General features: G+C 48.7%; 1 protein-coding gene across 1 annotated transcript in view; it reads left to right on the top strand.

Annotated features, from left to right (window-relative positions):
• Positions 1-24,793, top strand: part of LOC149358821 (uncharacterized) — a 274,468-nt gene that overhangs the window by 82,821 nt on the left and 166,854 nt on the right. Inside the window, exon 3 of the mRNA XM_089570998.1 lies at positions 17,039-17,096. Within this exon, the coding sequence (XP_089427124.1) occupies positions 17,061-17,096 (36 nt within the window). The 5' untranslated portion in view covers positions 17,039-17,060. The remainder of the gene's footprint in view (positions 1-17,038; positions 17,097-24,793) is intronic.

Here is a 24,793-nt window from a genome sequence, read left to right as displayed (position 1 = left end):
TCTCGCTTCTTTCGATAAAGAACAGCACATAGAAAGATATAAGTGAAACATGCCCCAGTCACATTCAACGCGCTGTTGTTTGCACTAGTAATCTTTCGTTTAATGCACAAATTAGGAAATCTCAAAATGCCTTCGGCAAGCGATCACTACTGCGCTCTATTATTTACAGAGTGTATTATCTTTTGCTTTTCTTTCACACTGAGGCAACATGAAATAAGTATATCCTTATGCTGCAGGAGCATGCCTGGAAGAGAAACCCATTATGGCTCGCATGAATTTAACGACCCATTCATTAGTTGCCTACTGAGACCGATGTGCGACGCAGTGTTTTTATCTTCAGGCACTTATTCGAACGGTTACTCTCAGAGGCGTTTCCAATTCGTGAAAAATCATGCAGTTTGCTGCCAACGATTCATAATCACTTGATTGCTGTACAAATATGCTGCAATATCTCCGCTGAAAAATATGACCGATACTAAACTAAACTGACATCGCAAACAGTTTTTGTATTATTAACTAAGAGGAAACGTGCTGTTATCTTAGAAGACTTTAAAGCGTTCAGCTAGTGATTTAATGTCAGTTACCCTCATTTGGAGAACATAAGTATTTCAAACAGATCTTCCCGTCAGTCCTATTCATGAGCTCTGTTCACAGAAAGCGGGCTTCACCACTCAATTTGTTCTTATGTGGCTAAGCTTCTCCATAGTGAGGCACGGTAGATGAGGCACAGAATTTTATGCCTGTGCTCAGTGCTACTGCAATAACTGTTAACAAATGTAAAGAAGGGAAGAAAATGTTAGATTATGCAACCACAGTGTAGTTGTTTAACACGTTAGCTGTTCAGGCAGTAAGAGACGTATGCGGGACGGGAGGAGTCTCTTTCCGCCGCCTTTCCCGATGAACACCTGCAATAACTGTCCGTTTCAACACAAATAAAACTCTAATTAAACAGCCGCTGCTAAAGTGATGATAGCAACGAGGGTATAATGTGCTTTTTCAAGCAAATTAATGTAGCCCTAAATTAAAAGCTGCTCTTAAAGAGGCTGAAATCGTACGGGTAGCCAGTAGATAATGATCATCCGCTAAAAACGTGCCCCTGGCACGACTGACGCGCACAAGCTCGTGTTAACTGCGCCCCCACTGCTCCATGGACGCAGCACGTGCAACGCGAGGCGCAGATTCAATCAAGGCGAGTGACCATATTGAGGAGGCCCTCCGCCAAAGGGCTGCAAAATCAGGGCTCCCGCCCCACACTTCTCCTTCTGTTGTTGTTCCCCCACCCCTGCGTGCTCCACAGTCAGCAGCCGAAGGACCCGTTCGGAATGACCACTGCTGAAGCCAGCGCGCGTCAATTCGGGCTCACCCCCTTGTTACGTCAGGGAGGCCACGCTTCTCCCTGTTTGGTCACCGCACGGACGCCCAGTAATGAAAGGGGGAAATCCCGGCGTGTACAAGAAGTAGGGACAGACGGCTGGGACGCAATGGAGTTCCGCGCAAACAGTAAATTGCCCCCCCCCCCCCCCCCCTCCCGCCCACCTTCCCCATGGTTCTAACTCGCACCTCCTGCCCACCCTTTCCAATGCGTCGAGTACGTGCCGTGGTCACTGGGCGCAGGAAAAGTAGTCTCTGAGGAAAAGGCGTAATCCCCATCGTGATGCCGTTTGTGTGGCTGTTATTTCCGGTGCGTCGTTCGTAAACATGTGCGAGCTCGATCTTGCTGTTGCGCGAGCCGGTAGCCCCCCATCGCATATCCCTTCTTCCAGCGCAGCTTTCCCGCATACGTGATCAAAATCATTGGTTTTGTGTACGGCGGTGTTTCTCGTTAATTTGTTTTGTGTATGCTCATGTAGTTTCGATTGGAACGTTCGTTAGCTAAATGTGCTGCTTGGCATTACCTAATGTGTACTAGTAACGGCTCGGCCATTCACTGGCACTCCTGGATGCGTATTTATGGACGGCCCGTTATTTATCACATGTGCTCAGGAACTGAGGCGCCTTGCTTGCACCATATTAGAGGTCATACACAGTTCATGTTAATGTCCGTGACCCTGACGAGCCATTTTTGGTGATATGGATGACTTTATGACCCTTCCCAATTTATGTGTGCAGCTCATAGGCTACTGCTGTGCTGTCCAGTTTTTGGTATCTATGCCATGCATTGACATCTGCTTCTCTAACGTTGTTAGGTGCCCGAAAGTAGCATTCGTGAATGTCCGTCTTTGTCTACTTGCTTATGGAACACCCCTTACTAAACTGTTTACGGATGCCCAACTCAATATTCCGAACCTCTGCCAGGCACCCTCTAGTGGCTAGTTCATGCATGGTGAAGCGCTTGTTAAGGTGATTACGAAGACCTTATCTAAGGCTGCACATTTATAAAGATGTTGCATAATTCAGCCTGCCGTCCGAGCACCTTATCTCTGCGGCTGAGTGGCACAAGGCGCGCCTTGAATATTTATAGGAATGACTCGTCCTATACGCTAATAACTGTAGCCGCATAAGTTTCTGGTCGTAATTGTGCTCTAGTTATCCAACAGCAGATGGCGGAAGTGATTATGCGACTGGAAAAGTCATTCGGACTGCTGTCATCTGTTGTGCTTGTTCATGCTGCACGGTACACACAGATTCAATCAGTACTTATTCTGAAACATAAACTTATACAAAAAATCTTGTACATGAAATATAAACTGTATATACAGCTAGAAAAAATGTACGTGAGTGAAAAACTCCGCTCTTTAGCGATCGTCCAGGTTACCAACCCAACTAAAAGAACTATAATTGGCACTTAAATATTTAGCTAGCTTGTGACAGATATATAACAGTGGAAGAATCTTGCATTTACGTTGGCATCAGGCCAGCTGCAGGTCTCGCGTGACTAGGTGTTCGCATAATTTTCTTTCTTACGCTACCGGCATTCATGAGTATGTACATTATCGCATGCACAATAAATATTTAACTTTTTAATCCTATTTTCTGACATTATCTTCTCAGTTAACCTTCTTGCTTGTTCTCTCAAGGGTCATGGTGTTCCCAGTTCATCTACGTTTGTTGCCTCTTCAACAATAACACAACCAATGCGCACATCGGCGCTGCCATCTGCGTGCACTAATGCCATGCTCAAAACCCGCTCAATTTGTTTGTCAGCCGAAGTCAGAGAAGGAAAGATGAGATACAGGGCGGAACGAGAGTCATATTTTGTCCCTTAAAGAGAACGATCATTCTCGGCAGTTGAAGAGGGGAGGATCTCTCGCGCCGCGTGCGCTCCGTCTCTATGATGTTGCCTCTCCTAAGGATGATGGAAAAATGAAGCCCGCGCCAAGAACCCCGCTGGAATGGCGAACGCGCGTGCTTTCTCCTTTGAGCCCGGAAGATGGGGAGAGAGATCGCGAGGAGGGCAAGGGACGCTCTCTCGTTGCTCCCAATCCCCATCGCCGGCGGCGTTTTTATGCAAATGAGGCCGGCGCGGAGAATTACACGCGCGGCTCGTTGGGCACTGCTGCCGCTCGGAAGACGCGGCTGAGCTCAGGAAACGGTTGCCGTTGTCTCCTCTTTCGGAGAGAACGAAGAAGCGGTGGGAGAGATTGTGAAATGACGACAACGACGACGCTACAGGGAATCGCGGTTTGGAGGGACGCGATTGACGTTGGTCTTGTTTCTTTGGGCCTCATTGCTTTTAAAGCTCCCTTCGTCGACTCTTCTTCCTTTTCCCGCTTTCAAATGCGGCGAACACTTCAGTAGGCTTAACCGCAGGCAAGCACTAAGGTGGCACGGGTCTTGTTGCCGTGAACGACATCGCTTATCCTCGGTCCTGGTACGAGTTCGTGTATACGTAGCGCCTCGCTAAAATCATGTGAGAGTATCAGTCAGCGTAGTTGTGGACCTTTTTAATGCGAAATCATTAATAGCCTCATTAGGAGAAAAAAAATGGGTGTCAGCCCATTGGCTAGAGGGAAGGGACGTCTACAGACCGAAAGTCAAGCCACTTTCAAGAAAGGCGTGAACAACTTGTAGTGCTATCGCATTAGCTGCATATGAACAAGCAAATTATCCGGTCTTAACGATAAATAGGAGATCGTAGGATCGCATGGAAAATGGTGTTATTGATTTCCCTCTTCTTCTTTCACTAATAATACTACTATGACTACTACTAGTACTACTACGGCTACTACCGCTGTCACTGCCGGAATTAGTACCACTGCTATTACTTATATGCTTTGGCTGCTATTACGACTACAACAGCTACTACTGTGGGAAAACGGGAAGTTGAGCTATTTGGTACTGTGTGTGCATGTTTCGAGCGCGAACAGACGAAGATCGAGCAAGAAGGATGACACACATGATGCTACTGAGAACTGAAAATGTGCAGGACCACTGCAGGAATACTACTAATATAGAAACAGTACTTTTGAGTCTCATTACTCAGAAGCTTATCGTATAGTCCCGTAGCGGTGACGACATCGAGTTACCTCTTCTTCTTCCACTACTACTACTACTACGAAGTACTACTACGAAGTACTACTACGAAGTACCCTCCCTGATATAGCGTTCGCAGGAACATGCACCAGAATCAGTGAGAAAACGTTCCAGTTTTGTAGGGGTGCCACCGTCGGGGAAGCGCGTAGAGCGGAGCGATATCAAACGGCCTTCGGAGCGCGCGGCCATTTTCCCCGGACCCTCCTCCGGCCCGCAGGCCATAAATAAGAAGCGGCGTCGGCGACGAACGGCCCGTCGACGAACGACCGGGCTTCTCCCTAATTATCCGCCCATCCCCTGCGATAGACAGGCCGGGGCATTTTACCTAATGGACTCCCTCCTCGAATCAGAAAAGGCTGCCTCGATGACACCCTCATTTGCATATCCTTCGGCAGCCATAAAGGCAGCAGTGGGGAGAGACAGGAAAGAAAGGACCGAGGGGAACAGCGGCAAAAGCAACAGAAATAGAAGAGGTGAAAGAACTAGGGCGCCGCCATCATATTGCTACTGGTTTAGGGGGAAACCAGGCTGTTGATGTTGCGTGGACATTTAGTGGCAGCTAGAAAATCATGCCCCTAAAGCGCCGTCAAACGATCGCTTATATTTAGATGGCGTGAGTCAATCAACGGTGAGGGACTTGTAAGTTGTTGCCCGGTTGCGTTGTCAGATAATCGGTCTTGTGCTGAAAGTTCAGTCGATGTGAAAAATATTGTCTCGTTTCATTCTTCCTCTATGCCGCCGAGTAACCGAGTTCGGACGCATACTTTAATGCGCGAGGAATAAATGGACAGAGGCTTTTCGCGGTCACAATTTTAAGCCATGTCTGGTTAGTGGCAGTTGAAAATCACTACACGACCGCAATGGAAACTTAACCCCGAATTCATACCCATAAAGTCGTTTCGGTAATCAAGAAATGAGTTGAAGACGTCGAGACGATCAACCAGAAGACCGGTAACCAGAGTGGAAACAGAACAATGATGCATTTTGTTGAATCATTCACCTCTCCTTGCTGCTGAGAACGAACTTGAATGACCCCAGTAGTGAAAGGGAGACGCGAAAGCGGGGAACCTCGGGCTGCCACGGGCGCCTTTCGAGCGGATGCTGATACGGTGGCGCCACCTCTCCGCTGGTCGATGCATCACTAGGAGCTCCCCGAACGCAGACCGTTACAAAAGTGAAGCGGGCTTCTTTGAGCTGATTTGGTGGCCACGTGCGTGCCTCTTTTTTAATTTGCATTGTAACTGCTTTGTTTCTCTGTTCGTTCACAGTACGCAACGCCAATGAGCCCGTAACGCTATGGCTGTTTGCAAGGTGTCAGTGGTCACCCACTTGGTACGCAAATTCATTACGTGAATTCAGTGAATACTTTACGGCATGAACGACCATGTGTCATGCCGCCGCAGCCAAAATTCCATCCACTGACGTTGGAAGCAGCGATAGAACGTTTTAGCCGCTTAGACCCCTACTATTCAGCCTTCCAGAATGCCCCCATGGCGGAAGGAAAGCGAGAGTAAACTTTATGACAACTTCGGGATAACTTTCAGTTCAATTTCAACGACCTAAGGCACTTCAGTGGGCAACAAAATATTAACAAGCCGTGGCTGAAACATTTCGCCGAAACGCAATGGAATGCGGCGACACGGAAAGGTACGCTCTCAGTGCCTACCCTGCGTAGACTCTGCTCTGACCATCTCTTTAGTCATCAAGCAAGCGAGGGCACCACTTAACTGAGATGCACTTGGTAACTTTTCTTGACAGCTTACAAAAAGCTGCAAAACTATTTTTGATCCCGAAGAAGCAAATAGGGTAGAAATGGTTTCAATAAGTAACGATCGATATTTTCGAGTAGATTATGGTCAGGAAATCTCATCTTGTCGTTAGTTTGCTTTAGTTAATGATTCTCTATATATTCTTAGCGCATTAACAGGTAAACCAGGCACCCCATGGCAGAGACTAAGCTGAAATAAAATGGTTATATTCATCCATCTTCTAGGCTTTTACGGTTCTTACTGTTACCGGGCAATTCTTTTTTTAGTGACTTGTGGTCTTTCCTTATACTTTAGCTGAAATCAGCAAGAAGAAGGGATAATCCTTAGGCCGCGCGAAAATTTTGAGCGCGTTTCTTCAACATCCCCAGTTATCTGTGGCCACAGCAAGCGCTAGGAAGATGCAAATCGAACTGCCATTTCGTCACAGGAATAAGTACACTTTCGACGCATTCCATCCATTCGGAGAGAACGTCATCTCTTGTCGTACTTTGTATTTCATGCCCTCAAGATCGATGCAGTGAATCTCAGCTCAACCAGGCTCTGTCTGTTCCGGCGACAAACCAGAAGTTTCCTCGTCTTTTGCCAGGCAGTTTCAGGAAAACTGATGCGCTCGCACCACACGCAACCGCCGAGCTTCCCGATCCCCCCTAAGCCTTCAGTGCGCAAAAAACATGGCAGGCAGTTGTTGGTTCAAGCCTCTGAGCCCTCGTCTACTTTTACCTCTTTCAGTGCGCTTTTTTATTTTTTTTTTCTCCTTAGGGTCCGTTGCCCCGACACGCCACCGCAGTATAGATGTGCGCGCATCGCGATCGGGGTGAAATCAGCGAGGCGTTGCGCCACTCTAAGCGCTCAGCACCCGACACGAACTCTACACACACGCGCCGGGAGATAGTGAGGAAGAGGAACAGACACAGGGCACAAGGCGGAGGCGCGGAACTGGACCAGAGGGCGCTGGCAGCAGTAGCCCAAGAGGCCGCGCCGCGCTTGTTGTAAATGCAGGGCGCGTGTGCGGTGCGTCGAAGAGGGTTTCACCCCCTTTGATGATCCGGAACCTCGCAGCTGAGCTCCAATTTTACACACGCGCGGAGACAAGGCGTCCGTCCGCGAAGGGGGTGTTTTGTAGCTCCGCTCATGCGTCGCGCTGGATCCGCCGCTGCCTCACCCTGCGCGCAGGGGTGGAAAATAAAAGGGGTGCAAATTTTTCGGGAGATGGAGGGAGCGGGTGTAGGGAAACCGAGGGAGGATGGGAGTCACGGGAATCGTGGCTGCGGCGGATAGGGAGTGCAGAGAGCGCGAGACGCTCCCCCGGTTTGCGTCTCGGTGAGCCACACGAGCGAGATGAGGTTCTTTAGAGTTTCGAGGTGAAAAAAAAAAAAAAAAAGATACGATGGGGAGGGCAAATAGGGAGGGGGTTCGCGGATTTGGAGGTTCTTCTTAGTGAGAGATCTCAACTTGGACAAAGGAATGGAAATTCAGAAGTGGGAACTTGTATAGAAGTCTGTAAAGACAGCTTTCTATGCTTCTGTAATTTCTTTTTTTTTTTTTTACGTTTGCTTTTAGGAGAACAATTCTGAGCAGCTTCGCTTTGAAGGGTTTTTGGCTCCTCTACAACATCTTTCGAGTACATGTTCCAGCTAGATAACTGTCGTTACGTTCGGTAACCTTGACTGCAGTTTACGCTGATGACCAAAACTGCGGCCGTCAGGTCAGCTGTTGTAACTACACGGCCTATAGCGTTCTTGAACGCAGAGACGTGCCTCACTTGGAGGACGACAACTGCGGCGAAAAGGGCACTATACAACTTGTTCTGTGGTCGTTTATTATCAAGAATAATTTACTTTTATCAAAGAGAACACCCTCAGTGGTTCAGAAAGCCTTTCAAATGACCGATGTTTCGTATTCTAGCGAACGATGCTCACGTAAGCTTCGTATTTTCGCTTCCCATGCTTCACCTTTATTTGTTCGTTGCCCAGCCAAGGATAGTTGCGGAGGTTACCCAACCCTTTATGTAGCCATTTCTCAAATTTCTTTTCTATGTGATCACTGAGTAGTACCAACGTTTTAGGTCCTCTACACCACCGATGTTTCTTCACCTTTCTATATAATACAGCAAAAAAATTTTCTTATGTACCTTGTGCTTGGCGCATGGTGGCCTTAGTTGCCTATGCGCCATAAAGCACAACCCAACATGCTTCACATCAGGCTGAGAAACGGGAAGAGGGCGGAAAGCGCATTTGCACGCGAAGAAAAAAAAAATAGAGACGTGATTAGAGATGATTTTTGCGGGGCCGAGATATTTGTCTTGAATATAAGCTGCAGGGATTCAAGATTTTTACGATGACCAAGAGAATATACAACAGAAATTCCAAAGAAAAGTAAACCCAGCACTGACTATGCAAGAACTATGCACCACAGAAGAAAACATGGTAAAATGTCATTTCATTTTCATCATTTCGCTAACGAGGCTTTATTGAATAGCCAGTAAGACGGCCACTCAAAGTAAATTCCCATTTTTCACTGCCACTTGCCATTTGATCACATGGTTATTCCCTCCTTGGAATGCACAACCTCTCGCATTCTACTGACCTTTCACCTTCCAACATTAACCGGTTTTCATTGAAATGTTTTCAAAATTTGTAAGACTTGGGCATTATAGAAAATTTATACGCAGTTAAACCAATCCTAAACATTTATAGGCGGTCGTTTTTTTGCTTTTTGTTACTTAAAACCTAGCGACCTTTCCTCGGCGTCTTTTTCGGGATATTTTCTTTAACGCCTTTGTCTGGTCCTTCACCGTGGGCAGCGCAGCCTTCTTCCGTGCTTGATAACAATAACGTGTTGGCAAGCAGCAAGGGTACGCACGTCAAAAAATATTTTGAGCGGAGAGAAAAACTGAAAATATACCAGTGCGAAGCTCGTTTCGTCAACGCATTCATCTTTTCTGACGGAAGTGCTTACTGTAAGGCACCGTCTGACAATGAAGAAGAAAGGGCCTCAATGACCGACGCGCGCGCCTTTCAGCTCTGGACGTTTCTGGACGTTTCCTCTGTTTCCTCGCCCCGCAGCACCAACTGGTTCCCTCCAGGCTTAATCCTTTTTTATTTTCTTCGGTCTATTCTTGTCCCAGACATTTTTATTCTGCCTTTTGTTTCACGTACTGACCTCCCACACTTCTGCCTCTCCAACACACTCTGTCTGGAAACCCAGGCGCAAGCACGTGCACTTCAGCGAGCAGACGTAGCGCACAAAGCTCTAACCACCGGCAGGCTTCGGCTGACTGCTTGCCCAGCGGGGCCGGTCGTTTGTGTTCTTCAATTTGCCGGTGCTCCGTTTTCTTCATCCCTGTCTCACCACCGTGGGGCCGTCGGTCCTTGTTTGTCCCCTCTCTGCATACCAAATCATGCGCTGTTGCCGCTGAGGTCGCTCGTGCTCGAGGAGGAAGCTTACTTCTGGACGGCTAGCGATGCACCGTATTGCAAAGGGGCATGGGAGAAGAGAACCTGCGCGTGGACGGCTGCGCCCGCCTGCAATGCCGAGTCCAGTGAGGGCTCTGTATGTACATCTATATATATATATATATATACATACGCACAATGCATAGACCGATGCTCTTCTTCTCCTTCTGTGCGTCAGCCCACCCTCCGAGGAGGCCCGACCACGGAGGACCCGGCCGAGACCAAACGAGGCATTTGCATTCCAAACAGAGCGTGAGGCGGCGGCACGCTTCTGGCGTCCGTCCGTTCACATGTGCGGATGCGCGCACTACATATTCCCAAAGAGCTAAAAACACGCAACGTTCAAAAACAAAAAAAAAAGAACTGAAACGAAGAAAACGAACTGCGACGGCGGCGAAACAGACAAACGAGTTGGGTGCGAAGCGCGAACTAGCGTCGTAGCAGCCTGCCTGTCTCCGCCCGTTTCCAGCAGAAAGGGATTCCGAATCCCCCCCTCCTCCATCGCCGTTTTCTGCGGAGCACCTCCTGGTTCCTTTTCTTTGTTTTTTCTTTTCTTTAAATGCGGTTAGGTTGCTTGGAGCTTGGTGCCTCGGGCCTGGAGCGCGTGTTGTTACTGGTTCTCAAAGGGAAATCCCCTTGGCTCTCCGCTCGTGCATACTTGCGTGCTTGGATCCCGGGGCCCCTTCTACAAGCGGGAACCTCGCGTCCGCGCTGTGCGCGAGCCTACGCTGTATCTGAATGTAGACCTCGGCGGCGTTGTTGTCTTTCCGCCACTCCTGACGAGCCCAGCTAGTTTCGCTTTTCGTCGACGCGTAATGCGCCCGAAGCCCTTTCCATTTGGAGCCCACCGTTCGAGGACGTGCGCCTGAAACAACCTACCCCCCCCCCCCCCCCCCGCCTCCCTCCCTATTCTTGTTCCCCGGGCATTGTTCCGTAGCGTTGGTGTCGCCGTGATGGAGGACAGAGTTTTCTTGTCAAGTTGTTTCGCGCAACCTCTTTACTGGGAGAGGGATCTAGCTTCTCAGAATTGTGGTTTTGTTAGGCGTTGCGGGCTTTAGCAGAGTACGGATCCATCTGAACTATATATCAGAGAAAAGCAAACAGCGTGACGAAAAACGCGATGAAGGACGTTGACGAGACGCATGCTGCTAAACGTTGTCTTTTTGCATCCGGCGACCCATTTTCTTTTTCTGAATATAAATGCACGCCACGTACTAAAGCTCGTCTTTTCATTTTACTACTTGTTTGAGCTCCCTGAAGTACACATCTAGATCACCGAAGACGAGCTCAGTGGCGTTGAGCTGAACGGAAATGGCGTCGGACTAAAGTATTAGTATAAGAAATAAGCGCAATTAATAAACATTATCATAAAAAAGACTTTCTCTTGTTGTTGTTTGTGTAACTGACTTAACCAGGCTGCCAAACAGCATGTGACAACACACGTGACAACGAGCTATCACTAGTCGCGGTATATTTACTGCACAGGTCCCGCCATTGCCACAGGGAAGATACATCGTGTGTTATTTTTTTTTTGTTGCTGTTGTTCCACTTTTTTTCTATCTAGAGAAATCCCCAAAAGCCAAGAATTAGAGCCCGGAAATCCGTCACACGATAACCAAAGAGGAACCGAGTTCAATACACGCACAATAAAATTTAGGCTGATGGTCCTGGGGCTTTTTCAGCGTACATCTGATAAAGAATCCCCGAAATTAGTACGATGCATTTACGTTGCTTATACGCTTCGCAATCAGGGATGTTGGGCGCTTGTGATTGTAGCCACTATTTCTTTGATCCCACCTTTCCTTTCGCCACAGCTGGCTAGTTCATATTGCTCCATAAGTTCGCCGTGTTGAATCACAGGATAGGGCGGCTGTTATCGCAAGCACGGCAAATTAGTTTGTGGACGTTTCACGTGGTACAAATTGTCCTGATAACACTTATGATGGCGTTCATGGCCAATTACAATGAGCCGAAATAGTGGACTGAGACCTTGGAGGAACATTTTAATACTACGGCATTGAAGTCCCATATGAAACGATGGGTTGTTCCGACAGCAGTTCCTTTGGTCCGGCTTACTATTGGCAGACAAATTAAAAGAACCACACCGACGAATCTAACGCCCCGCCGCGGTGGTCAGTGGTTACAGCGCTCGGCTGCTGACCCGAAAGACGCGGGTTCGATCCCGGCCGCAGCGGCTGAATTTCGATGAAGGCGAAATTCTAGAAGGCCGTGTACTGTGCGATGTCAGTGCACGTTAAAGAACCCCAGGTGGTCGAAATTTCCGGAGCCCTTCACTACGGCGTCCCTCATAACCTGAGTTGCTTTGGGACGTTAAACCCCAATAACCCAACCAACCAAACCAACGAATCTAACAAATAGCTACGTATTAACACAGCAGTCTGAGGATAACGAACGCACATTCAGTGCTACAAAGGAGCAGCAGTATAATGGCGTGAATCTCGTTGTAAGGCATCAGCACTTCTTTCACCATGTTTTTGGCTGATAATGTAGTGTGCTTTAATAATAATGACTTTTTTGTTCAGTTCTTAAAAATGCGCCACTGAACCCCGCTGCTGAAACTGCAAGCCAAACACATCCGGTGCTGTAGTTTGCCTCGACACCATCAGCGAAAGCACAAAGAACCACACGCATTCCTCGACAACCGTGTTGAAGCAAAGAATGTATTAGTACGTACGCCTGTGCACGAGTTGCGTTTCTTCGTCACTAACAAGTTAAACTCTCACGGTAGAACTATGCATGCATGCCTTTCGCTCGCAGTTCCTGTGACACTGCCATGACGCTGCAGCGTCGTAGACTGCACGCTTACAGGCGCCTGTACTACGGGACAAACTAAACTCACACCCTATCAGCGCTAGGCGAAGTACGTGTCTCTTGGAGTCATTGTATCTTCTTGGCGTCTACGCGCAGCGCCGAGACAGTGGGTGTCCTCCCCCTTCCCCTTCGCAGAGAGTGTCTGACATAGACGCACGTGTTCTCTATGGTTCCCAACTGCCGTCAGCCTCACGGTTCGCCGGAGCTCGCGCGCTCGGGACCACCGTCGTCTCCGCGCGCCCAGACACGGCGTGCCGATGTTGCCGGCAGTGGGCGCCGGAGTCGCGAGGGAAGGCGGCACGGGGCCGAGTGGAATACTCATTATGATAATGCATGCAAATGGCGCCCCAGACGCGAATAGTGATGAACGCGCTGTCGCGACGGCGGGTCACTGCAGCAGAGAAGAGCGTCATCATCGCCGCCGTCGTCGTCTCGCCGCCAGACCGCGGTCCGGGCTCCCGGAAAACAATGGAATGATGAACGGCCCCCTTCGCGCGCGTAGGGTCCGCTGTGCAGTTGCTGCTGCTGCTGTGGCGGCGCGGCTGGGTCTAACGCACCGTGGTCCACCACTATTCTGCGAGGCCTGGAACTGGTGTATATAGAGCCGTGTATACTCCACGCACTATAAACCAGCGCCGTAGTGTCCGGTAAGGCCTCTGCGCCCCATAGAAGCGGCATTGCAAAGGAGTGTTGTGAAAAAAAAAATTGAAAGTATACCAAGAGGACAGGCTTTAAGTGCTGACTATGCACGACGCACTGGCGCTTGTTTACGCCCATTTGGGTTGATTTATTATGACCTGAAGCCTCCCAACGCTCTCGCATGCAAATGTAAGTTTTTCACTGCAAATGAAACAGGGGGCTAGAAAGAGTGCAAAGTGTCCCTATATAGAGCTATTAATGACGTTACTTCTTGGACTCGAAGTAAAAAAAGAAACAACGTTTTCAAGAAAAAAGCCTCTCTTAAGTCCCCTTAGTGTTCACGAAAGATGCAATGTAGCCACGCAGTGAACTCTGCGACTGAAATTTAAAAATTTACGCTTCCTCTTGGCATCCGTGCTGGTGTAAGGTTCTATCTGTGGTCAGAGTAATTTATGAGGAATATGAGTTGATCAGCGTCGACTGAAATAAAAATTACCGACGATTACGTTACTTCCTAATGCGAAATTTGAGCGCAGCAAATAAGCTGTTTCACCTTTTCGATAGTGAGTCAACCCCAGCTGCGGAGTTGGTTTCAGGGACAACGCCGCCGATGCCGACACAAACAATATGATACCCTCGCTTCCGCAGCGCTAAGAACCAGGTCTAGCCGTGGGAAGGTGGTCACGTATTCGTCGACGTGCCGGGGCCTACGTGAAATAACCGGCGCGTCGGCAACTGAAGAGCACCCTATCCGCCACACAAGAACAGGGGGGGGGGGGGGGGGGGACCCTTTCCTCCTCTTTCTGCATGGCGGCGACGGTGTTCTATGCAGTCACGTTATCTTGACTCTCTAGCGGCGTCAGCGGCATCCAGCGGTATCAGTCGGTCGTTATCAGTCGGTTGCTGCTAGCGCTGGGGGGATGAAAGGGGGGCGGAGCTGGTTACGAGGCCGACGACAACGCCGACGACGACGCGAAACCCAGGAACGGACGCCAAAGAGCTGCGCTCTAAAACGGCGCGATCGGGTCGTCCGATATGAACTCCTCGACCTTCACTCACAACAAAGACACGGCACGGCTGTGTTGCGCAGTGTTTGCGTGAACTGTAGTCCAAGAACCACCTGAGGAAGCGGAGGAAGAAATTTTATTACCTTCAAAAGGCCACCTGAGGATCTCTGCGAACTAAGAGTGAGAATAATGCACATGCGAGTGAAAATAACCGGGCGTATACGTTCGGTCGGCTACCCTGCTCATGGGGACTTGAAGGATGCATTACTGGGCAAGTTGATTTGACATTCTCAAATATGCAGCTCTGGCAGACGACGGACGAAGAGAGGACGAGGCAGTCAGCGCAGCTGTGTGTCTCGTCCCCTCTTCGTCCGTCGTCTGCCAGCGCTGCATATTTGAATACTTGAAAGAGGAGGATAACGGGACTAAAGCATCATGAGAGCAGAACAGTGGGAGATGCACAGCTAACACGCTAGCACTCCAGGATGAAATTAACGCTAAGCCATCCCTTAGGCCTATGGAGATCAAGTATAGCAGCAGTCCAAGGGTATTGCGCATCACTGAACGACGTGGCTATGTCCTCATCTCTTCTGTTGTTCTACAGTTCTACTACGTGACTCAACCGGCGCTGCTCGTCTGCTCGCGTCCCCCACTGGTCGTCTGCTCGAGTGGCCAGCAGACGAGCAGCAGGCGTTACGTCACGTAAGCAGAATGTCCCAGCAGACGACGCTGCAATTGGCAAGCTAACTGTGTGCATGAGCGCGCACTCGTCCGTTTCGCCTCTGCTGTCCTGCGTAGAACGCTGAATGACCGTCCAATCAAAGCTTCCGTTATGTTTCTAATAAACGGGAGAGCTGTAAGAAAGGCCTAAGGCGGGACGTCGTAGCGAGCACCAGTGAGTAAGCCAGTGAGTGACAGCGCTGCAGAAGCTATACCTGCTGCATTTGTTATAAAGAGCCGAAGTTCTGTTGCCGCGACTTTCACATGCAAGAGAACTCGTAATACGAGTAGATTTCTGAACGACCAGAGCACGGCAAATGTGAATCTAAACCCAAACTGTTGCCGTCGAATACCGCGTTTTTGTCTTGCATCTTTTTTATTTTTTTTTCAGTCGTAACGAGGAGTTTGGGGAAAACGGCAATATGACGCCAAACGTAAACAAACCATTAAAAAGAGACAGCGTAACAGCGTCGACTGCTGCCGTTGCCCCCTTTCTCCGTTTACGCCATTGCGACCCCCTCCATCTGCGTGCGAGATAGCCGCGAAAGGGCGACTTTTAAAGCTCATTTGGGGGACAAAAAAGCCCGCGAAAGGGATTAGAGCGTGCCCGCACGGTACGGGTGTAAATACGGCCCGCTCGTAAAAACAAATCAGCGCGAGCCTTTCCCTCCATGCGCCACCGGCGTTCCTTGCGGCATCTGGAGTCTGCGCAACCCGAGCTTGAAAAATTTGAAAGTGTCTCGCGGCGATAAGCAAGTTTTACGGCGCCCTAGGAGAGAACAAAGCGCCTGCGCGGAGAAGTCGCGCACGCCCGAGCGACAGCGACAGCAAAAAAAGAAGGAAGAATGAAAAGTAGAGAGAAAGAAGGAAGGTACGGCGCAGTTGCTGCAGCCGGTACGAAGACAAGAACAGTGCTCGCGCGAGATAGAGAGCGCGCGCATCTGCGTGCTCGTGCGCGCGCATTCGTTGTGTTATTGCTTTTTTCTGCGGATGCGGCCGTCGGCACTGTTTGCTGGCTGCCGCCTTTATTACCGGTGGCGAGAGGATTACTCTGTGGGTAACGGGCTCGTTTCGCCCCGGCGGCTTTGACAATTTCGGGGCCTCGCATCTTTGCGCCGCTGCCTGTCTCGCGTTTCTGCGCTTTTATCGGGAAGCGTCAAGCCGTAAGTGTCTGCCACTACAATGAGTGGGTGGGTGGGTGGGTGGGTGAGTGAGTGAGTGAGTGAGTGAGTGAGTGAGTGGGTGGGTGGGTGGGTGGGTGGGTGGGTGGGTGAGTTAGTGAGTGGTCCAGTGGATGGGTTAGTGAGTGGGTGAGTTAGTGAGTGGTCCAGTGGATGGGTTAGTGAGTGGTCCAGTGGATGGGTTAGTGAGTGGTCCAGTGGATGGGTTAGTGAGTGGGTGAGTTAGTGAGTGGTCCAGTGGACGGGTTAGTGAGTGGGTGAGTTAGTGAGTGGTCCAGTGGATGGGTGTGTGAGTGAGTGGTCCAGTGGATGGGTTAGAGAGTGAGTGGTCCAGTGTATGGGTTAGTGAGTGGGTGAGTTAGTGAGTGGTCCAGTGGATGGGTATGTGAGTGAGTGGTCCAGTGGATGGGTATGTGAGAGCCGAGTGAATGAGTGAGCGAGCGAGTGAGAGTTCGAGTGAACACGTCAGCATGCTGTTTAATCAAGCGGTGTGAGTTTACCGCTGATTTTCTTAAATGTTTGTTAACGCATATTGTCCCGCATCCATGTGTATACTTTGCGGTTGATGTGTGACTGAAGAATACCTCGCTGATATTGGTGCTGTTGCCTGTATCTTTATGCTATATACCTTTAACGAAGGAACCACACATTGCAGAGTGATTTTTTTTTTTGGAAGCCGATGAACAACATTCCAGATATGGGACGAAAGAGAGCAATATGGCTTAGTATCAAGAAGGCTACTAACTGAATGCCCGGGCGAAGTTGGCGGCAGTGAGCAGAACTAGAGTTCATCAAAGCAAAAAGCACTTTTTTAGTCAAGATAAAATCCACCAATGCTGAGAAGATCCAAAGCATTGCACTTGGGGAGGGGGGGCAACACTGAGCTTTGTGACTTACTTGCAGACGGGATCCTTACATTGCGTTGGGTCTTTTTCAACAAGCTTCCTTTCTTTTCTTTGCAGCTCGAATACAAGGTTTCAAGGAATGGGATTCATCAGACCTGGAGGCATCTGTAACATGGTGAGCTCTTGGTTTCGTTTGTTGAATACTGGTCAAAATTCTCTCGAAGAAAAAACCGACAAACTGTATTGCGCAAGTAAACGACAAATTTGTGACACATTGAACAACATTGTTTTCTTGTGTGCTTTATCTATCACTAACCTTCTCGATGGTTCAAAGCCAGCAAAAGTATTTTGGCTTTCAATTTTTGTGATGATGTTTGTTACACTACGCCTTTAATTTTCAGTGTGCCCACTTTTCTATATTTTTCACGGTACTCCGCTAACTACTCATGTTAATCCAATGGCTGCTCAGACTTCCGGCTCTCGATAATCCCCTCGTTATAGGCGTGTGCTACAGTCATGACACCTGAACTTTAGCTACAGCATTTTACGTGGTTTCATGAACGTTATGTTGTAACATGGGGCAGTCAGACGTATGGGGAGCACTCGTTCCTGCAGAATGGGTGGAGAATGCTCATGTATCTGCAGAATGTTTGATGGAAAGATTTATCTGTTACGGAGCTCAAAGCGGAAGGCGAAAATTTTACTCCACCGCGGAGGTATAACTTCGAAAGCTAACGCAGTGCGAGTTAACGGATATCGGCGCACTAAAACGAAATTCGCAGGGGTACCTAATTTCATTATGTGTTGGTGAGGCTATAGCATTAGCAGCTGGTGATGCCTTTGCCAGAAGTGTCGTTACTTCCTGTCCTGTGACGTCATTTTCCTCCAGTCAATGGGAGTGCTCTCGGCTGGTGGCGTAGCTTCCCTCTAGCCAGTCAGCCAATGAGAATGCTCCGGTCTGATGACGTCACTTTCCTGCAGCCAGTCAGCAAATTAATATTCCGACGACACATCTTCTTCCTTCCCGACAAAGCTTCTATCGCATTCAAAAACGAGGAACGCAATACTAGAGAAGGCGGACAGGCCCAACAGCACATGAAAACGGTGCTTGGTCACAGAACGAAGAGTACAGAAACTTTGTGACGCATTATCAAAGCTAGCCAAGAAATGTAGCACAGAGAGTCAAGACACAGATTCAGGAAACTAGCCCAAAGTGTCAACTTAGTGAAATCAAAGATGCACTGGCATCAGAAACAGAGGGAAAGGGCCTGTAAAATAAGCAGTGCATTCGAATTTCTTTTACCAAGTGTTGAGTGACCGGTCACCGTATAGCATGCAAAGAACACCGTGCACATGTGCTGTACATTCGTTGCACATTCGTGTACAGAAGCGTCTCGAAACTCCGTGCCAGAGATTGTCATACCGAAGTAGACGGCGTACATTTCATTTCTTTCATTTTTTTTCATAGTGCCGCTGTCTGCTATTCTCTAATACGCGCAAAGGCACCGAAAGGCTGGCTGCCTATACAAATATATATATATATATATATATATATATATATATATATATATATATATATATATATATATATATATATATATATATATATAGAAAAGTATCCAGGAAGCTTACGGGATCCCACAGACCCCACTGAGGGTGGAACAGGGTCTACTAGAGGGGCTGTTTATTGACGTTGATCCTTCTTGTTGTGATTTTTTTTTTTTTCAGCGTTGAACGGGGGTACATTGCGTGCGCTTTCGGGCCCGTTTTCGGTGTGAGCTCCCGCCAAGCGGTTGCCGAGATTGAAAGGTTGTGGTGGGCGGTAGATCCCTCATGCTCTCTAAAGAGTACTGTGGGACTGCGGAAATTGGAGGGTTGTTGGTCAATACGCAAGCACGCATTTCTCTTGAAAGGGAGTGAAGGGAGGAGGAAATGAAGAAATATAAACGCTGTAAGCAGACACATGTGAAGAACGTTGGGCTCAAGAACATTCATAAGCGAAGATTAAAGGCCGCATGTTTCGCAGGACCGGAGTCTGTATGAGCGCCACTTTTGGTACAAAAGACGCGCAGAAAAATAAAATGCTGCCTTCTTTTTGGTCAGTTAAGGTTACTTTCACTGATCTGCTACCGGTGCTAATATGCGCCAAAATTCTGAACAGTGCGTTTGGTTTGTCTCGTGGTTCCCTGCGTGAATGATATTGAGTGACATAGAAAGAGAGAAGGTGTGTGAGTGAGTAAAAAAAATTCACTTCTCGACGTGAGCTTCACGTAGTGCGTTCGCGCCGCCTATCATGCCACAAAAAAGAACTGGAGGGTGCACTTAAGCTCCGCCTTAAGGGTGTAACACGACAACTTTAATGGGTTAATGTCCATATATGCAGTACTGTGCGATGTCAGTGCACGTTAAAGAACCCCAGGTGGTCGAAATTTCCGGAGCCCTTCACTACGGCGTCTCTCATAGCCTGAGTTGCTTTGGGACAACTTTAATGGGTTAATGTCCATATATGCGGTACTGTGCGATGTGAGTGCACGTAAAAGAACCCCAGGTGGTCGAAATTTCCTGAGCCCTTCACTACGGCGTCCCTCATATATCTTGAGTCGTGTTGGGACGTTAAACCCCCATAAACCATAAAACCAAATATGCGGCATTGGTCCTTCTTGACTTTACATTCATAGATCCCTGTTGGTACTCATACCACTCTAGGCGCAGTGGTGCCCCGGTTAAGCGACGCGGCCCCGGCAGGTGGCTGTTTCAAACATGGCCACCGGTGGGGATCGTGAGGCCCGGGTTGCTCTTACCGAGTAACCTATCACAGCCAATCATTTATTTCACCAGCCACCTGCCACGCTGGGCAGGTTCTGATGACGCACGAAGTAAAGTAACCTAGGTAGCAAGCGGGTTATCTACTTTTTCGCACACAAGGCCGCCGCTGTTGACGACGCCGGATTTGCTTCAGATCGCGAGCCTCATCGCTATCGCGTTAAGCTGGGGCAGTACCTTTACCACACGAGAAGACACCAGAGCGCACTCCAGTAAAACGCCAAATGAAACAAGCAAGAAAAGGAAGCTCAGCGTAGATTCATGACAGCGCGACCGTATTAAATCCACACGTTTTCCCCCTACTAAATTAGCCAAGCGTTTGATTTCCTCGAGAGACGCTATGCAACGCTGCGGCACGGGCGGCTTATTGATTCGGCTGCGCTATAATCGGGTTCATCTGCAGCCTGTTTACAATTCTCTCGCTTAACTCGAATCTAATGACCGCATAAGCGTGACGTCCGGCACACACCAACCTCCGTTTGTTCCCCGCACACCGTATTACGGAGCCCATTTATGCGCGACTTATATGGCACACGATTGAAATCAATCTCTGTTAGCCAAGCAAAGACGGCCTCGCTAAGCAGCCTCAGAACAGTCCAAATACGTCCGCGTGTGGCGCGGCGGATTCGACCGTCCGTATGCCACCTATGAGACAGCGAGGAGGAAAAGGCAGCTGCGTGGCCATTTGGGACAATTTCTGATGATTCGGTCGGCACGGTTTGCACCTTGCTTCGTGTCTGTGCGTACACGAGAGATCTGCAGTTAGGCTGTATGCTTTTCCCCTCTCCCCCTCAACTCTGGCTACAGCGGTGCGCCCAAGGCTGCAAGCCGGCAGTCGCAGCATGAATAAGTAATGCTCCCGAAAAAGATCAATGCTGATCGGGCACATTCGCCTAGCTCGCCAAGCGAACTTTGTTGCTGAGCGCTCTCTCTGGGAGCGCTAACGGTTTCGCTCGCGATATATATGTATGTACGTATAGGCGAGTCGCGTATATAGTCTTCCGCGTGCGCTGTGTGTCCCGACGGGTCATTATTTGACCGTCCCCACCGTCTAATATTGTTCGGCACGAATGTCCGCTCGTTTGATTTCCGCGCATCAAAAGAGAAGTGCCCCGTATAAGTCGGAAGTGTACACACGTCCACTTTCTCCCTCTTTCTCTTACTCTCCTTTTGACTCTTTCTCTCTTCTTAACCTTTTCTCTTTATTTTCTTGTGTTTTGCGTCAATTTATTTGTGCCTGCTCGTCGTTCCCTGCGCAGTACAAAACGCCACTCCCGGGATTGTGTTCGCAAGTTATCGAGTCCAGCTCGGATACAAGGCACCCCAGTATTGACTTTTTTTTTTTTCTTAGTCGTCAGATATCAGATATGAACATAACGGTGGTTATGTTTCCTTTCCTTTCTGTCTGTCGTGCTGTATACCGTTTCACGTTTCCTTTCGGGTAGCGTCGTGTTTTCTGTTTCTTTTTTTTCTTTTCACCAAAGCATTTTTAGTCAAAAATCTTTATTTGTTTCCTCTGAACGTGTAGAAGCAATTCTTGTCCACCATTTCTTGCTTTTGTTTCATGTGGAGGAAGGCAAATGCACATGGTTTGGATATTTTTGTTCGTGGTGGTGAATGCTGTAGTTCGGCTTAGATATACATGTATATCTAGCCCTTTTCTGTTAGATATTTATTTAAAAGCTTTCGGTGGAGGCTGCAGCTTCAGGTTTTACTCTTTCAGTTACTCATAATTGTTTCTTAACTCGGCAATGACAACATACAGATGATGCTCCACGCGGGCATGTTTTCAGACTTACCTATCGTGGCATGTGCTCAGAAAGGAGTGTGGATGAGCTTTCGTGTGATTTTTTTAAAGAAGTGGCTTCTTCTTGCATCCACTCAGATGTGCCTCTTTCCGCGACCGCCCACAAAAAGGCCACCGATACTCTTAATGCTGCCTTTCTACTCTAATTTGTTTTTCTTCTGGCACTATTCGGCTAGAGCGTCTCCTGTTACCATATTAGCCACTACTAATCGTTCTCACTCATCACTCACTACGGGTGAAGCGCGAACCGATCCTTTCCAACTTACAGGCTTGGTACCACTTACTAATGTCTTTAAACGCGAAAAGGAAAAAGCAAGAAAGGAACGTAAGGGAGAAGCGAACTCTATATCCAGATTGGGGGGGGGGGGGGGGGGTCACGCAAACACTCTCAATCAAGGGCGCAAATGGAGAAGGCGACGAAATGAGTCGGCGATAATTACGGATCATCGCTACATCCCGGCGGGAACGCGCACCTCTGCCGCGGAGCAAAAAAGAAGAGAACAGGCTTGGGGTTGTGGGGTGGACGTGGGTCGGGGGTGTTAGGTGGCGCTCGTGGTGGCAACAACACCTCGAGCGGTGTTAAAAGCCCCGCAGCCTCTACCCGGGGCCGCGTCAGCGCCGTTTACGACTTGAAATATGAAGCCGGATGCTCCCCCCTTCCCCAGCGCCCACCGACGCCGCAGACTGATGTGACGACAGGCGGCGCTAGTGAGCGGCTCGCGTGCGCGCCACGCTCAACAGATGCCGAGACGGCTGCTTCCGGAAGCGTGCGTACGTGCGAACTAAATGCCTTGTTTCGGGGTGAGAAGATAAACCGAAAATAACAGGAAAAGCATCAGAGCGGGTGAGCTTCTAAAACGACTGCCGCCCGCAGCAAGTGCTCAGGTTCCCAGCGGTTCTTCCTGGAGCCCGCGCGATGATTTACGGAGCCGAGAGCACCCTGGGACGTATACGTGCGCGTCCCCTTTGTACGTAAACGCGCAAATGTGAGATGCATGTGCGTCAAAATATCACGTGCCCGTCAATTTTGCTCTCATTATCTCAACGTAAACTATAGCTCAGATTTGCTTTCGTAGAAGCGGGCCTTGTAAAGAGATGAAGAAAGTGTAGTTCGTCGCACCGTATTTGCAAGCGATGGTTATCCATGGCATTTTCTCACTTCCACCGTTCCACCGTTGCCGGCGTCTTTTTACACTCTACACTCAAGCCGAAAACTCATGCGAGCAGCTACTTTCTAATAAGAGAGTCATTAAGGTGGACTGCCAGATGAGCGTCCTCGATAATGAGCGGGACCTTGCCTGTGTAACCCTCTGTCATACTACGCTCTCACTCATAACTACCCTAACAGTGGCTTATGACCGCCATGACATTCCTAAGCAGTGATGCTGACATACGGCCTGAGGGATGGGGACTCGGGAATTCGCGCTCATTTGTTGGTGTTCGTTTCCACAGATATCGCACATGCTTGCATCTAGGATTATAACAGTACCAGCAAAGAACGTCCTGAATGGGACCCGGAACACTCTTTACATCACTGCAACGCAGCGGTCTACTGCGATTTCGGCACCTAGAGGAACCAATGAACGTTTTGCCATACCTAGCGCAGAGTAAAGCTAAAGCCAGCCCGATAAAACACAGTCCTGTACGCTGCATTAAATTTGATACTGTCTGTGGAACTCAACATCAGGGACCGGTTTCTTCATAGCTTCAGGCAACGGGAGCCAACAAGCGCGGCAAGAGATCGCGGTAATGAAGAGCAACTGCAAAAACAGGTTTTTGGGTTACAGTTTTTTTTTATTATTATTCACAGACATCCAGAGTACAGAATGCGTAATGTTAGCACAGGAGCAGGTCTCAAAGTTCCTCCAAGTTCTGAATGAGTGTCTAACTTCAGGGACTTGCGCGTCTGAGCATAACCTGACTGAAACAAATGAGTGTTACTCATAGTGAATGTTGCAGGCTGGCGTTGTCCGAAGCGCAGGCTGTCTCGGTGCTGTGCCAATGTTATTCGGGAAGAAATATCGAAAAGCAAGGCAGAAGGATTGGCGCCTCAAAGCACCGATATGATTTTGAGATGCCCATGGCTTGACTCGACAAGTGTGCATTCTGATTTAGGCTTTGGGATTCACTCAGAACTAGAACAGATCTCTCTACTTGTTTTGTCGGACATAAATGAGAGGGGGGGGGGGGAGCTAATTAGTATTAAGGTCAAAGACTTTTCGCTTCAGCACTATAACAGAGCCATTACGTCACTATTAAAGATCGAAGGACCTTTAAATGTTAGCAGAAGGTTTTTTCAGGATGTAGAGAAGCTTCCCGCTTCACTTGTGTTTTGAATGATCCGCTACACGGAGCATTCTAGGGACATTCTTTTCACTGCAGGTGAACGCTGTGGCCTTAGGACTTTTGACCAAGACTACGTACTCAGTTTGAGTGACGCAATCTCGGAATCCTAGACCTACAGATAATTCCTTCTAGCCCGCAAGCAGTGCAGAGTTCGTTCATTTCTGTCCATGCCCCGTCCCACTATCCCATTGTGTGCTCTTTTACTTCACTATTTCTGTTTCAAGCGTTGAGCAGGAATACTTTGTAAAGAAATCTCCCGAGTTTCTTACCAGCGAAGACGCTCCAACTGCGAAAAATGGCGTGTCTTCATCTCTGACGTGTTCTTTCCACCCGGCTGATTTGCTGCACCAGGTCCCGTTGGAAAGGCTGCGGCGCTGTCATCGAGTAGAAAACAGGGAAAATAACAAAGTGAATTAAAATTTTTCTTTCAAACAAATTCGAGAGCAGAAACGAAGGCGCTGAGACACCGTAATAGCACCAAACTGAACAAAACCACAAGCACAAATTCGCCAAAATGTTACCGAGCAAGACCAGGAGCTCTGAAAAGAAATCTTACGGCGTCTGGTAACAAGAAAAAAAAAGAAAGTTCGAGCCCACCACCACACAGGCGTTCTGAGCAGACTGGCGGCGACGAGGACGTCTTATCGATTTTATGCTGATCGGTCGCGCGTCTAAAAGGAAAAAAAAAGAAATTTATCTCGGGACGGCGGCAACGGAGCTTTCAAAAAAGGCACCCGACACTGTATTCCCTCGCGATTTCTCTTCTTCTTTCTCTCTTTTCAAGATTGATTTTCTCTTTTTGAGCTTTCTCTCCTCCCGAAAAACTTGCCTCGATATAGCGCTCTAAGAGTTGGAGAGACGGTGAGAGAGAAAGATAAAGAAAAAAATCTTTTGAG

The sequence above is a fragment of the Amblyomma mixtum genome, chromosome 2 (genome assembly GCF_055824585.1).
Source record: "Amblyomma mixtum isolate Tamu chromosome 2, ASM5582458v1, whole genome shotgun sequence".
NCBI classification, from domain to species: Eukaryota; Metazoa; Arthropoda; class Arachnida; order Ixodida; family Ixodidae; genus Amblyomma; species Amblyomma mixtum.
Note: the sequence above shows the minus strand (reverse complement) of the source record. Positions and strands in the feature narration are given on the sequence as shown.